A 14932-nucleotide genomic window follows, 5' to 3' on the forward strand; every position below is an offset into this window, starting at 1 on the left:
TAAGAAATAAATGCATATATATATGTACATTCACATATACACGTACATGTACCTAGCCGTACTGGAAAACAAGAAAGAGGACTCCCAGTGGATCACAGAAATTCCTGGAGTGAAAGCAGCTGGGACTAGATTGAACCCATAGCCCAGGAAGCAGCTGAAGGTCCTGCCCCAAAAGGTGGGTGCAGCACCAAGGGTGCTTCACATCCAGGGGATGACCCCCCAGGCAAGAGCAGAGAAGTCTTGGGATGATTACTGGGGTACCTCAGTGGGAGCAGCCAGGTCAGTTGACCCTCACCCACCACCACTAGCCAGACAACAGGAAGAAGTGTCTCCCTCCAGGTGGGAAAGTCAGTGTAGAGTCTTAGGAGAAGTATCTGCCAATGCCTGGGAGCCCCATGCCCAGAAGAAGCCAGCCCTTCCCCAAGAGGGAATGGCGTGCTCAGCATACAGAAGCCTCTAACAGGGAGTCTCACCAACAAAAATAAGCAGACACTCAAAAATCACCAAACACTCGAGGAAAGCCAATTCCACAGAAGGAAAGCATTTGCATTCATCAAAATATGCAGAGCTGGAAAGTAGAAGTTCATGACTGTAAAGTGCCTGAGACTGAAGACAAAGAGCTTTCACTGCATAACTTGAGGACTGGGAGTGCTCAAAGAAGACAGCATCTGTAAATCTAAGTAAAACCATCTTTGAGGCCAGGGGTCTGGAGGAGAGAGCTTTTGATGGAGAGACTCTACAGACAGGAGGGGGACACAACTGCCACCTGGAAGGAGGTGCAAGCTCCTGACCATCACTGCACATGCACACATCAGAGTGCACCTGACTGAGGGACCAGGCCACCCCAAAATGGAGCCTTGTCAAGGCTGCTTCCACCCTGGAATTCTCCATGGAAAACCCCTCCCCTGTCTACCGGCTGCCAAGATTGCTGTGCTTGCCAGATCATTTGCACTTATACCCCCTCTCTTTTATCCTTTCATTGTATTTTTTTTTTGGCCAGGGAAGAGACTGTTAAACAGCCTCCCTACCTGTTTTCACAGACCCTAAGTAGCAAAACTGTTACAAAGGAAATCATTGAGAAGCTTAATTAGAGTCTTTGAAACTCAACCCTACACAAGTTACTATCCTAAAGCTTCAGAAGCAATAGGAATATAACTGCCCCCAATTCTTCTCATTCAAGGGAATTCCCCCTGCTTTATTGTCCCCCAACTCGGGAGGAGGGTGACACCTGAGCTCACCCAAGCTTAGGGAGGTTCAGGGGAATCACAGTCACCCCAGGTAGCCCTTTCCCCAGTCTTCTGGGTCCAGAGCAGCTGAGGAGAGGCCCGGGGATGCTAACTACAGGTCAGATGGCAGCAGACATCCTCAGAAGGCTGTGTTCTCAGCTTGGGCCCGGGGGCCAAAGAGCTGCTCAGCCACAATCTTGCCATCATACTTGGGTAGTGTGCCCCCAAAGTCAGCAGGTAGGATGTCCTCGTCGATCTCCTGGAAGAAGCTGGAGAGGTCATCTCCGTGGACATAGACCTGTAGGGAAGCAGGGAGCCAGAGCTGAGCAGGGAGTGCCCTAGGATGAGAGATGAAGGGGAGGAGAGGGACAGGAAGACAAAGGCACAGTATGCCATCTCTGTCCTTCTCCATGGTGCTCCATGTTGTGCTGTCTGTGGGATCCACTCAGATCACGACCATGGCACAGAGTCTAGGGAGGGTTCAGGTGGGGTCCCCTCTCCCCCTACCCTCCCCCGTCTTGTCTCATGAACCCTTTCCTGCTACAGCCCCCATTCACTCACTCACTCACCAGACGTTCAACGATTTGAGCACCTTCCCTGTGCAGGCCACGCACTCACCCTCTGGAGGAGCTTGCTCTTCAAGAAGGGCTTGACCATGTTGTAGGTCGTGGTAAAGTACCATGGTTGGTGGATGAAGTGGATGGCTTTGAACCGGGCTGGGAAGGAATCCTGCAGTGACAGAGAGCACCCCACAACACACCCCCAATAGCCTCAGAGGCTCCCACTCACTCCCCCACTGCCTTTCCCCATGGCACAAGGACAGACTTGTCTTATCACACAGTGGCCCCAGAGGACAGCTCACTGAAAGTTCCATCCCTGGGCCAGCAACTGGGGAGCCCCAGCTTCACTGCAGCTCCAAACTGCAGGGAGGAAGCCCCGGAAGCCATACGGCCCAACCCTCTCCCTGCTGATGCATAAAACCTGGCAATTGGGTAGAATAAAGAAATGAAAAGGTAGCCTTGCTTGGTGTTTAGGTGACTGAGTTCTTTCAAACTCTGCCTGCTGAGTGGACTGCAAACTATTATAGACCACAGGGACATTCTGTGATGCCTCATTGTTCTTCAAACCCTCCCACGACCCCCACCTCCTTTCCCAGATACACATAAAGTAGATTTAAAGAGAGCCCTAAGAAAGGACTAATGACACATCAGTATATATAGGAGCCAGTTGTTAGGGGCGTCAGTGATATCCCTTTCTCAAGAGAAATCCACATTCAAAGAGAGGCAGTGTGACATATGTGGACAGAGAATGGGATTCCAGATCAGAAAGTGTAGGCTCAAGTCTGGCCTCTGCCATTTTAGAGTTTTGTGACCTTGAGAAGTCACTCAAATCTCAGCCTGGGTTTCCAGGTTTGTAAAATGAAGCAGGAAAGCAGGAAGAGAATGCTCTCAAGGAGCAAATGAATTAATGGATGTGAATACTTGACACAGTGTTGATCACCATGCAAGTGTTGGTGGTTGTCACTGCTCTTTATGGTTATTTTCTTGGGATAAATGACTAGGTAGTCATCTTCTCAGGTCCCTGCTAGCACTATTAAACCAGGAAACCAGGCCCAGCCTCCCAACCTCCCAACATGTCAGAGGCTCCTGCAAGACAGAATTCTGAGACCTCACCTGGAGCATGTCCACCATCTTCCTGAGATCGGAAGCCCGAAGCCCGGCAGCCTGCTGCATGGTAAAGCCCTTGAAGTTCTCAATGATGCAGAAGCCATTAATTTGAGTTTCCTCATTCTCCAGGAGCTTCTCCAGGATGAAACAATACGCCTGCAAGATCTTGGGCACAACGTGAACAGGATGTAAGATCCATCCCACAAAGATACTTAAGGTTCAAGGTCCTGAGGGGAGAGCTATCTGGTACATCCTCTCCTGGAGGTAATTTGTCATAGGCTTTGGGTTGGGACATTTCACCTCTGTGAATGTATCCCAAGAAAATAACCTTGAACGTCCTATCTATGGTTAGATGCTTGAGTGTTTGTCCCTGTATCGTCATAATAGCAAAAACATTGGAAACAACCTAAATGTCCAACAATAAGGGACTGGTGAAATTATGGTACATTCATGCCACGGAATATTCTGGAGCAGTTAAAAATAATATATAAGACTAATGATATAAGAAAATGTTCATTCATGGTATATTATTATAGAGCATGATCCCATTTTTATAAGAAAAAATATGTGTATGTGTGCATGTGTGTGTTTCTAGAAAAAATAGATTGGAAGGATGTCAATGGTAGAAATCTCTGGGTGGTAGAATTGGGGATGATTTTACGTTTATGATTTTTTTAATATTTTCTAATGAGTAGATATCACTTATGTAATAAGAAATATGTAATAAGAAAAATATTTTTAAGTCTGTTCCTGAATATATATACGTGCACACACACATACACACACACACACACACACACATATGCCTCAGTTGTAAAGCCAGGATCTTATTCAGTGGAAAACACTCTAGGCATTCCTTGTAAGAGCAGGAAAAAGATAAGGATGTTCACTCTCTCTACCACCATTTAACTCTGTGTTGGAAATATTAGCCAATGCAATCGAGTTAAAAATAAAAAATCAGGGGCATAAGAAGTAGAAAAGGAAAAGAAAAACTATTTCCTCTATTGACAATACTACGATAGTATTCTTGGAAAACCCAAGAGAATCAATCATATAAATAAGAAAAGAATTCAGTAAAATATCAGGATATAAAATTAACATACAAAAACAATAATCTTCATAATTACAAACAATAACCAATTAGAAGATATAATGGCAGACAAAGCCTCACTTAGAGAAACTACAATAAAATAAATACTTAAGACAAACTTCATGAGAAATGTGCATAAGGTTTGTGAGGAAAACTTTAAAACACTCCTGACAGCTCAGAAGTAGGCTCCTAAAAGGGAAGGCATCGCATCTTGTGAATGGTACAACCGGCCATGGATACTGCATTCATAAAGATGCTAATTCTCCTCAAGTTTGTTATTTACATTTAATGTTATCCCAATAAAAATATTCCTCATGTTTCTCCTGGGGCCAGACGAGTTAATTCTAAAGTTCATAGGGGAAGGTAAACATGTAAGAATAGCTAGAAAAGTCCTGAAAAAGAGGAACAATAAGGACAGAAGTAACCCTAACAGACATTAAACATTCTAGATAATCCCTAAAATAAAAACCTTGGGGTATTGGAGCATGAATAGACCAAAACCGATGGCACAGAATAGAAAGTCCAGAAATAGACCCAAGTACACAAGAAAATATACAATGTGATAAAGATGGCATCTCAAGTCATTGGGAAAAAGGACTTTTAAATAAATGGTGTTAGGACAACTAGACAGCATTTTCTAAAATGAATTTCTACTATTTTTTTTTAAGGCTTGGTGGCACATGCCAAAGTTCTCACAAGACAAACCCTAATTCCCCCGCTTAGGGCAGCTCTCTCAAGGGCTTGACAAGCAAAATCCGTATATATAAATGCAAAGAACTCAGGCTGCTAAACAGGCTGGAACCTGTACTTTCCAGAATCTCTCCCAGCCCACAGTCCACTAATCCCTGTTCTCTGTGTTGCTCTCGGCTTTTGGCATTTGGCAGGGCTGACCCCAGATGGCAGCCCACAGCTGTCACTCCAGCTTGGCAGGGATACCAGGGGGCAGCCATGTATTGGCCAGTGGGCAACGCCTGCAAAGCTTATGGGTTTTCCAGCAGCCCTGGCACATCCTAGGAATTCTCCCCTTGCCTGGAAAGGGCTTGATGGCATTGGCTGCCTCCTCCCCCAACCCCCCTCCACAGACCTCGCCTCCTGGGGAGCCAGGGGTGAGGGTCCAATATAGGCCAAGACCCCGGGGGAGGGAATCCAGCCCAGAGGGTGGGAGGGAGCCAAGCGAGCCCTTGCTGACCTCGTCGAAGGTGATTTCTTCACAGTCCCAGTTCTCAATGTTGAAAAGCATGACCACTCGGCCATACTTGTCCCGACTGGACAGGACACCAGGGTAGCCAGCCTCGATGGTGCAGCGCACAGCCTCCGGGGACAGTCTGTCGAAGAGCTCTGGGTACTGCAGCCGGAAGTTCACGTAGCCTGGCGGAGGGAGAACAGAGGAGCCCCCTCAGGGAGCTCGCCCATCCTGGGGTGGCACACAGTGGGAGTCCAGAGACCTGGGCTCCTGCCTGGTTCCTCCTGCGTGTGACTGAGCAGAATACCCCCCCCTTCTGAGCCCCATGTTTTCTCTCCAAAAAACGGGAGGATAATATTGGTCTATCTCACCAAATTGTTGCAGTAATCAAACAAGATTCTAGGTATGAACATTATTTGTAAACTGTACAAAATGAGGTGTAATCCTAAATCCAAGGACAATTATTCCTTCTTTTCTCTTTCCCATGAGCAGAGGCACAGGTTTTTCAGTTCGGCACAGGGTTAGCTGAGTGAAGGAGGGGAGAAAACCCCCAAATAAAATCCAAACCGTGGGCAGGACACAGGGGCCCTTCCTGATTCCAGCTGCACTTCTATCTCATCCGTCCTGATCAGGCCCCTGCCTCTCTGTGGTCGTCTCCATCACCAAACCTGGAGGAGCCAGGCCCAGAGGAGGTGTTTGGGGAGCACCTGCCAAGGGAATGCCAGACCTCCTTGCTGCTCTGCAGCACTCCCCACACTGTCACCCCCTAGACTTGTCCTCCCTGCTCCCTCTGCTGACTGCTCTTCCCCAGATATCTATCTCATTTCCTTCAGGTTTTTCTTCAAAAATTCCCTTTACACCGGGACCTTCCTGGCCACTATACCTAAAACTTCAACCCCTTAATCCTTTATATCTGCCCCCTTTATTTTTCTTGTTATCCCTTCTTACTATCGAACAGTCTATATATGTCCACTTTATTTGTCTGGTTTATTATTTCCACCATTAGAATAGAAGGTCCACAAGGGCAGGCCGCTCTCGTCTGCTTTGTTCTCCGCTGCATCCTTTGGCCTCAAGCAGTGGTTGGCACAGCACGGCAGGGAACTGACATTTGGGGAAGGAAGGAAGAAGGAGGAAAAGGAGAATCTTTTTCAGAGGGCCTGCTCAGACACCCGCTCCCTCCACCAGCACCAAGCACTGGATTTCCTTAGGAAACCTGTCTTCCTTCAGCCAGCCAGCAGGGCCAGGGCCGTTCTGTTCTCCGGCTCCTTCCCAGGGCTGGCGCCATCTTCAATTCCACTCTGCATAGGTTTAGGTCCCTGCGGGAGTCAGGCGGCTACCCACCTTCCCCGCAGCACTCCCGAGCCAGAGCCTGGGCTCTGAGGGGTGTGTGGGGGTGGTAGTTGGTGGGGAAAATCCTCCTCTCCTTGGGCACCCAATTTGGGTGACTCAGTTCTACTCATTACATCCCAAAACTGGAAGAGAGGAGCAAGGAGCCAGATCTCTAGGCATCTGGTCCCCGCCAGGCTCACTCATTCATCGTCTGAGCGGAAAAGGATCTCGGAGGCTATTTAGTTCACACACGCATTGTACGGATACCGGTAAGGAGGCTCAGAGACAGGGACTTGCGCAGGGCAGGGAACAGGAGGGAAGTGGAGGGGTCGGTTTCCTCAGCGCTTGGGTGAGGGTCAACAGCATCCTCATGACCCCCCCCACCCCAGCCTTCCCAGGGCCGTCCCTCCACCGTGGGCCTCACCCTTGAGCAGCTCATAGGCTCGCCCCACATCGAACTTCCGTGCGCGGATGAAGCGCAGGAAGAAGGCGGTGTCCCTTCCCTGCACCCTCTCGGCCACCGCGCGGGCCAGCTCCTGCCCAGAGGCCGCTTGCGCCTGCACCAGCTCCTGCAGCTCTCGCACCACCTCCTCCCGAGTCTCCTCCGTCTCATTCAGCTCGTCCTTGGCCTGAAACAAGGGTGTGGTGGAGACGCGAAGTCACAGGTGGGCGCCGAGCAGGACACACGCCGTGAGTCTCCTACTGGGGCCAGACCGGCTGAAGGGCGGAGGGGCCGCATTTGCACTGGCAGCGCCTCAGGCTGCCACTTTCTCCATTTGGAGAAAATTAGGTGAAACTGCTCATCCTGGGTTTGTTTGTAGGAGACCGACAGAGGTCTAAATGTTTCTAATGGTAACAGCCTGCATTTACTAGAGCCCTTCCTTAGCACCCTGCTAAGTCCTTTAAATACATTATGTTTTTAAGTCTTTGCCAGACCCCGTCACAATAAGGTTGGTATTCTCATCCCCATTTCTCAGGATGAGTGCACTGAGGCTCATAGAGGTGAAGAGATTCATTCAGGTCACCCAGACAGAAAGGGGTGGAGCTGGGACTTCTGCTCAGGCTGGACTTTTAATCATTTCACTCTGCTGCTTCCTAGGCTTAATTCCAATCTTTTCAAAAACAAAGATACCCAGCAGATGGCAGCTTGCCCCCTGCCCCAGAGCCTCACATTCCTCCCCTTGGCTGGGCCTGGAGAAATCCCCAGCATGCCTCAGGTAGCTCTCTCCTTGCACAGCATGCGGGGGGGAAGGCATGGGGTGGTCAGGTCTGAGGGAACCCAGAGCACCTTTCCCTTTGCTTCCCAGGGAAGCAAAGACGGAAGCCAGGAGCCCAGGCTCAGCTCAGCCCCAAGACAGCTCTGCCAACCTCCACAGAGCACAGTCTGATAATCTCTGAGCTGGTCCAACAACCTTCTTTCATAGGTACAAAATGCAAGACCCAGAGAGGGAAAGCAATTTGCTCAAGTTCACACAGCAAGTTGGAAGTAGGCCTGATTCTAGAACTCAGGCCTCTTGCCTATCTAGTGGGGGCAGTTGGATCCCCGTTCCCCAGGGCCACTTGCAAACCAATGTTCCTCACATACGAGTCTAGGATGATCCCTGGTCCAGAGGCCCTAGGTCCTGGCACTAGTTTCAGGGAACCTTGTTGGTGCTGTAGTCTTGGATTTAGGCTGGCTTGGATGTCTGGTCAGCCCAGTTGCTGCTATGGCCTTGACCTCCAAGATGGCCCCTAGAACAGGCCAGTCCATTAGGTCCAGGATGACCTGGAGAGCTGGGGTGGGACTCTTTCTACAGGAGAGAGGATGCTATCAACATGCCCCCCTTGTTGCCTCCCTAGCCTGCCCCTCCCAGCACCCTGGGCCTCCTCACCTTCTGCAAGGTATGGCGGGGTAGCTCACTGCACCGGCCAAAGACAGGCCCATGGTCCTTGGTTGTAAGCCGCTCCAGCTGGGCACGGAGCTCCTGTTCCTCCTCAGGGACCATGCGGAACGTGCCCGCCTAGGCAGAGAGGAGTCAGGAAAAAGCAGGAACAGGCCCCCATCAGCCCAAGTGAGCCAGTCAAAAGGGCCTGCTCAGACTCTAAACTAGTGCTTTTGCCCAAGGTCACTGTTAAACCTCTTCCCTTTGGGTGGGATCAGGAGCCACAGAGAGACTGTAGGAGTGAGTACCCACATCCCTGGGCAGACCAGACAATGGAGAAACAGAGAGGGAGAGAGGGAAGGAGGGCAGATGGATGGAGGGGAGCCCCAGGGCAGAGGGGTACTCACCCCCTCTGACATGCTGCCTCTGGAAGACTCAGAGTCCTCAGAAAAAGACGAGCCCTGCTTCCTCCTCCTGGTGTCTCCAGGCACCCTCCTCCCTAGGAGAGGAAGTCAGGGCCACAGTGGTCTGGAGGAACTGTTCTGTTATTGTCTCAGAACAACGGACCTCAAACCTTCTAGTGCATCAGAATCACCTAGGGCATTTGTTAGAAATGCAGATGCCTGGCCCCTGCACCCTGTGATTCTGACTCAGGAAGTCTGAACTGGGGCCCAGGAATCTGCACTTTAAAGCAGCACCCTAGGTGGCTCTAAAGGTCATTCTTGGACTACACTTTGGGAAACACGCCTTTGAGAAGGAATACACACAAAAATACCTCAAACCTCAATTCTTAAGATGAGTTGGCCAGCCAGGAAAAAACTAATTTTGGCCTCCAATCTGTTACTTGGTCATTGCAGGATAAAGCAATCCCCTCTCCGTCTGTGGCCCTCCTTCTCCAGCCCAAAGGGGGCCCTCAGAAGCTTCCCAGCCTAGTGGATGGCCCCATCCCCAGTGCATTTGTTCTCAAGAGGGGTGATGACTCGTTACATAAACATAATACTGGGTGGGTGTTCTGTGCTTTGTGATGCACTAAGTATTTTCAAATCCATTATCTCAGAGCCAGGGCTGGTGTATTATTCCCATTTTACAAAGGAGGAAACAGGCCCGGGACAATAAGTGAATTGAACAAGGTCACACAGCCAGAAATAGCCAGGGATCGGGACTCAAGCCCAAGCTGTGACTTTCGGTTGGCACCGAGAGGCAGCCTGTTGTGGCAAAAGTCAGACCTGGGTTCTGAGTCTTTGTCGTCCCCTGTAAAAGGGAGATGGGAGGGCTATGATGAAGATTTAATTAAATACTGTAGGCAGAAGCGGTGCTTGGCCACCAGAATGAATCTCATCGATTGCCCACATGACAACCTGCTCACCACTGAGTATTTTGGAAGACAGCTCTTCTGTTTCCAGATTTTCTCCTCTCCCATCTAAACATCCCCAGTGCCTTCAAGGACCCCCATCCCCACCCTGCTCCTGCCTCTGACCAGGTTCCCAGTGGTCAGTTCTGTCACCTCTTCACTGTTGGTAAGTGGTAGAGTTGGGATTTGAACCTATGCCTGCCTGACACCAAGACTGCTTTGACACCTAGAACCAAGACATCTCCAGGCAAACTCCCGAGGAGAGCTGGTGTCCTGGAAAACCCTTTAGGGTCAGAGAGACCTGGGTTTGAATCAGACTTTGTCATTTACCACCTGTGTGACCTTAAGCAAGTTATTTAAGCTTTCTGAGCCTCAGTTTCCTCATCTGCAAATTGGGAATAATAATCATACCCACCAAATAGAGTTGTAATGAAGATCATATAATTTCTGTAAGGTACATAGCACAGTGTTTTGCTCTAAAACATAGTTTCCCTTCCCTTTCTTAGCGTTATGCTGATCACTATCCCAACTTGCACAGAGAAACTTGGAGGATCCCAGGGAATATCTGAGGATTCCTATTTCCTGTCTTTCCCATTCCACAGCCCCAGCCAGGGCAGGGAAGTTCTAGGGGCTGTAATCCACCAACAGGAACCAAATCTAAGCCATCTTTCTGGCAGGTAGACTTCCAACTATGCAGACAGAGACAGACTGACTGACATGCCGCTGCACTCTCATTTGGGTTTTGCTGGGACAGGAATGGAGAAGCTGATAGAACTGCCCTGAGGAGCTCAGACAGGGGAGGTAGTGGCTGGACCCCCCTCTCCAGTTAAGCAGATCATCAGGACAAGATCTAGATCTTAGAAATGGAGGGGTAAAGTCACTACAGCAACTCCTTTTTAAATATGCCCAATCTATTAACTTTTTTTTTTTTTTTTTTTTTTTTGCTGAGGAAGATTAGCCCTGAGCTAACATCTGTCCAATCTTCCTCTATTTTGTATGGGGGTCGCCCTACAACATGATTGATGAGTGGTGTATGTCCACGCCCAGGGATCCAAACCCGCGAACCTGGGCCACTAGAGTGGAGCGTGCCAAACTTAACCACCATGCCACAGGGCTGGCCCCTGATTTTTTTAAAATACTGATTTCTGAGCTGTATACAATGAAAAAATACCCACCCCTCACTCCACATCGAAGCTGTTCCCTGCCAGGTAGTGTTACCAGATAAAATACAAAATGCCCAATTACATGTGAATTTCAGAGGAACAACAAACACTTTAGAAGTATAAGTATGTCCCCTGCAATTATTGGGATATACTTATACTAAAAAAGTATTTGTTGGTTCATCTGAAATTCATATTTAACTGGGTGTCCTGTATTTTTATTTGCTAAATCTGCCATGAGGTTGGTCTGGCTCAACCTGGAGAATGGCCAGTTGGTTTGTTTTACAGGCAGCCTGGGATGTGGTCTCACCACCCCTGGCCTCCTCACCCCAGTCCTGGGCTCCCTGGCCCAGTCAGGCCCCTGCTACTGACTTACCTGCTCAGTTGGCAGCTCCTCCTTGGGCCACCTGGAGCCTGCGTCCTTGGGAAGCGAGAGCCAGGAGGTTGCCTCTGCTGGGGGTGCGGTCCAGTCAGCAGGCTGGGATTAGTGTGTCACAAGGAACTTCTCATGGCCCACAGTTTCCCGTTAAATCAGGCTCACAGGGAGGCCCAGATTGGGGCAAGCGAAGCACCGGAGGGGAGAGGGGATTGGCCTGGGCCTGGCTGGAGCCACCTCAAAGCCCTCCTTTGTGTGCGTCTGCTCCCAAGTTCCTGCTCATCCATGTGGAAGCCAGGCTGTGGGAGTGGGATCTGGGCCAGCCCCATCCCCTCCTCCCTGCCCTCCCTCTCATCGCACGGGGTCTGAGAAAGCACACCTTACACTTGCAAGTAAGATGTGCAAGAGGTAGAGGGACATTTTCAATGTGAATGGGGATGCAATGGTAGCTGTGATGATCCAGGCCTATCACCATCTCCCTCCGCCCAGCAGGGCCTGGCGTGGTAGTTGTCAGCTCCACAGTGAGTGGAGCCAGTTGGGAAATGTAGCTGGTTAAGCTGAGTGGGGAGAGGACAAGACAGGCCGACCTGCCTTCTAGGCAGTATGGTGCAGTGATAGGAGCCTCCTCTGGAACCAGATGCCCACTTTGAAATCGTAGCTCAAGCACCTTCTAGCTATGAGAAGTGACTTCACTCCTCAGTGACTCAGTTTCCTCCTCTGAGAAGTGGGGATAATAGAGGACAGGCTCATGGCTTTAGTGAGGATGAAACGGCAGTCAAGGGCTTCGCTCAGTGCCTGACCCTCAGTAAATGTAAATGCGCAGTAAATGCTGGCAGTTACTCCAAATACAGAATCAGTAGGATCTGGGTGGAGCAGACTCATATGATCCAACTCTCTGTACAGCAAGAAACCCCTCTGCAGCCCATCAACAGGTGGCTTCCCAGTCTCTGCTTTGGTATTCCACTGGGGGGCGGGGGTGATTATTTAGAATATTCTCTCTCCAGGATTCCAAGGGCAGGGAGCTCCCCGTTTCCACTACTGGACAATCCTCCTTGTTTTAAAACTAATCCTTGGTCTGAGCCCCAGGCAGTCTTCTATAATGTCACCCTCAGTCCTGGTTTTGCCTCCTGGAGGTGTCTGGGGCAGGGTCAAGCTCCTGTGCTCAGGACATTCTCCAGAATCTGTCCCCAGAAATGCTTTTTGGTTTTCCCCAGAAATAGTTCTTGTTTTTCAACCCATTCCTACTTGGGGATAGGTCTGGGATCTCTTCACCCTCCTGTGCTCTCTCCAGAGACCCTGGGCCTTGTGAGAGTGTCCCTAGAGGGCAGTGCCCTGGGACCAGCACCTGACCCCCCGCCTCTCCAGACCCCTTCCTCCAGAGCAGTCTGCAATGCCTGGGGCTCGGATGTTGGGGTGCAGCAAGGTAACTTCAAGCCCTTTGCTTCCAACAGCCCCTTCCCTGAACTCCTGCTCTGGTTGCTGCTGGCTCTTGGGCTGTTTCCCTCCCAAGTCCTCTCTGGAGCTGGGGAACCCTTCATTTCCATCATTTTGCTCCCTGGAAGTCTAGTCCTGTGCTGTCCAATACAGAAGCCACTTGCCATATGTAGCTTTTTAGCACTTGAAATGGGCTAATGTGACCAAAGAACTGAAATGTAAATTTTAATTAACTTAAATTCAGATTTAAAAACTGATACTGGATTCAGTTATTGGAAAACTTTTAAGTATGTTGGGAACAAGTTAGTGTGTGATTTTACTTTTTCAACAAAATAGATTGAATAGATAGAATTCAACAAAATTCAACAAAATTACAAAATAGATTTTGTAATAAAATATTTCTGATAAAAATGTCAAGTCCAAAGTGAGATGTGCTGTGTATATAAAACACCTACTGGATTTTGAAAACTTAGTACAAAGAAAAGAGTGTAAGATTTCTCATTAATCATTTTTATAAGGCTTGATGTTCTGAAATGATAATGTTTTGGATATATTGGGTTCAAAATATATTAGAGTTAATTTCACTTGTTTCTTTTTACTTTTTTTGACGTAGTTATTAGAAAATTAAAAATTTTCTAGTTTTAATTTAACAGCTCCCATTATATTTCTAATGGACAGTGCTGGTCTAAACCTTGCCACCCCTCGAAGTGTGGCCCGCAGACTAAGAGCATCAGCATCTTCTGGGAGCTTGTTAGAAATGCAGAGTCTCAGGCCCTTCCATGGACAGGCTAAATGAGAATCTGCATTTTTAACAAGGAACCCAAGTGATTCCTGTGCACATAAAAGTTTGAAAAACACTGCCCTAGAGAGCTTCTGGCCCTCTCCCCCTCCTGCCTGTGCCCAGCACAGTATGTTACCTGGCCTCTCACTTGCCATCAGCCCTGAGGATTGGTGGGGAAGTAGATCAAGGACTGCCCTTGCCCACCATCTTCTTCTTCTTTGGGGCAAGGCAGTGGTGGCCCACTTAGGGGTGGAGGCAGCAGAGAAAGGAGGACAGAGAGGGAGGGTCTCCTGCCCTGATTCTAGTCCTGGCCCTGCTTACTACAAGCCGTGGTCCTCTCTGCGGGCCAGCACGGTGGCATTGACCTGGATGGCCTCCTCTACAGCCGGCTGCCGGCTCAGCTCCTCCTCCCCGTGGAGCAGCACCACCGTGAGGTCAGCACGGGGCGCCCCGCCAGCCACCTGGCAGCTCAGCGTGAGGTTCTAGCCCACAGGCTGCCAGAGGGGCAGGGGGGCCAGCTCCACGCGATCAGGGAACCCTATGGGGTGGGGAGAATAGCATTTACCAGCCAGCCCTGCAGCCCCCACCCTAGGGAGTGGAGAGGAGCCCAGGGTGGCCTGCCCAGCATGGAACTGTGAACTTTGAATTAATAAACCCAGAGGGCTTAAGTCCCTGCCAGGAAAAAAAAAACAAAAACTGTTGACCCTCTCAGGCCTCAGTTGCTACACCTGTAAAATGATGTTATGGGCTTAACTGTGTCCTCCTCAAATTCATATATTCAAGTCCTATCTCCCAGTACTTCAGAATGTGACTGTATTTGGAGATAGGGTCTTTAAAGAGGTAATTAAGGTAAAATAAGGCCATCAGGGTGGCCCTAATCCAATATGACTGGTGTCCCTATAAGAAGAGGAAATTTGGACACAGACAGTTACAGAGGGAAGACGATGTGAAGACACAGGCCAAGCCAAAGAGAGACGTGTCAAAAGATACCAGCTCTGCCGACACCTTGATCTTGGACTTCTAGCCTCCAGGATTGTGAGAAAACAAATTTCTGTTGTTTAAGCCACTCAGTCTGTAGTACTTTGTTACGGCAACTTGAGCAAACTAATATAGATGGGATTTTGGATTTTTCTCCTAGTACTTCACAGGGTGTGAGGCTCATGGGAGATAATGGGGGCGAGAGCTTAGGCTGCCCCACGGGAAGGAACCATGGAGGCCCCAGAAGAGGCTCTGTCAAAGCCAGGTGATGGATTCCATCATGAAGAACATTCCTGTGCACCAAGAACACTTTTGAGTTAATGGCACAGCCCTGATGGGAGTGGGCTGCACAGAGATTTTCAGGATGCGAGCAGGCCACGAGGCCCTTTTCAGGGAGCAGAGCTTTCTGCGGCATTATTTTCTGCTCACAGCCCTTCTCTCGCCTCTGCACTGCCCTTCCCCCCTCCCAAGAGTCACGTTCATGTCCAGCTCCTC

The 14932-nt window shown here is 49.5% G+C and overlaps 1 protein-coding gene across 1 annotated transcript; it reads right to left on the reverse strand.

Moving 5' to 3' along the window:
* Positions 1–787: 787 nt before the first annotated feature.
* Positions 788–11503, reverse strand: RLBP1 (retinaldehyde binding protein 1). Its single transcript, XM_014788682.2, has 8 exons — positions 11245–11503; positions 8765–8856; positions 8367–8495; positions 6920–7124; positions 5173–5351; positions 2900–3058; positions 1845–1955; positions 788–1524 (listed from the first exon to the last, which is right to left on the reverse strand). Exons 2-8 carry the CDS (start codon positions 8774–8776, stop codon positions 1366–1368), a joined length of 954 nt encoding a protein of 317 aa, XP_014644168.1. The 5' UTR covers positions 8777–8856; positions 11245–11503; the 3' UTR covers positions 788–1365.
* Between the last annotated feature and the right edge of the window lie 3429 nt (positions 11504–14932).

Source organism: Ceratotherium simum, chromosome 3 (genome assembly GCF_057802395.1).
Source record: "Ceratotherium simum simum isolate JZ-2026a chromosome 3, ASM5780239v1, whole genome shotgun sequence".
NCBI lineage: Eukaryota > Metazoa > Chordata > Mammalia > Perissodactyla > Rhinocerotidae > Ceratotherium > Ceratotherium simum.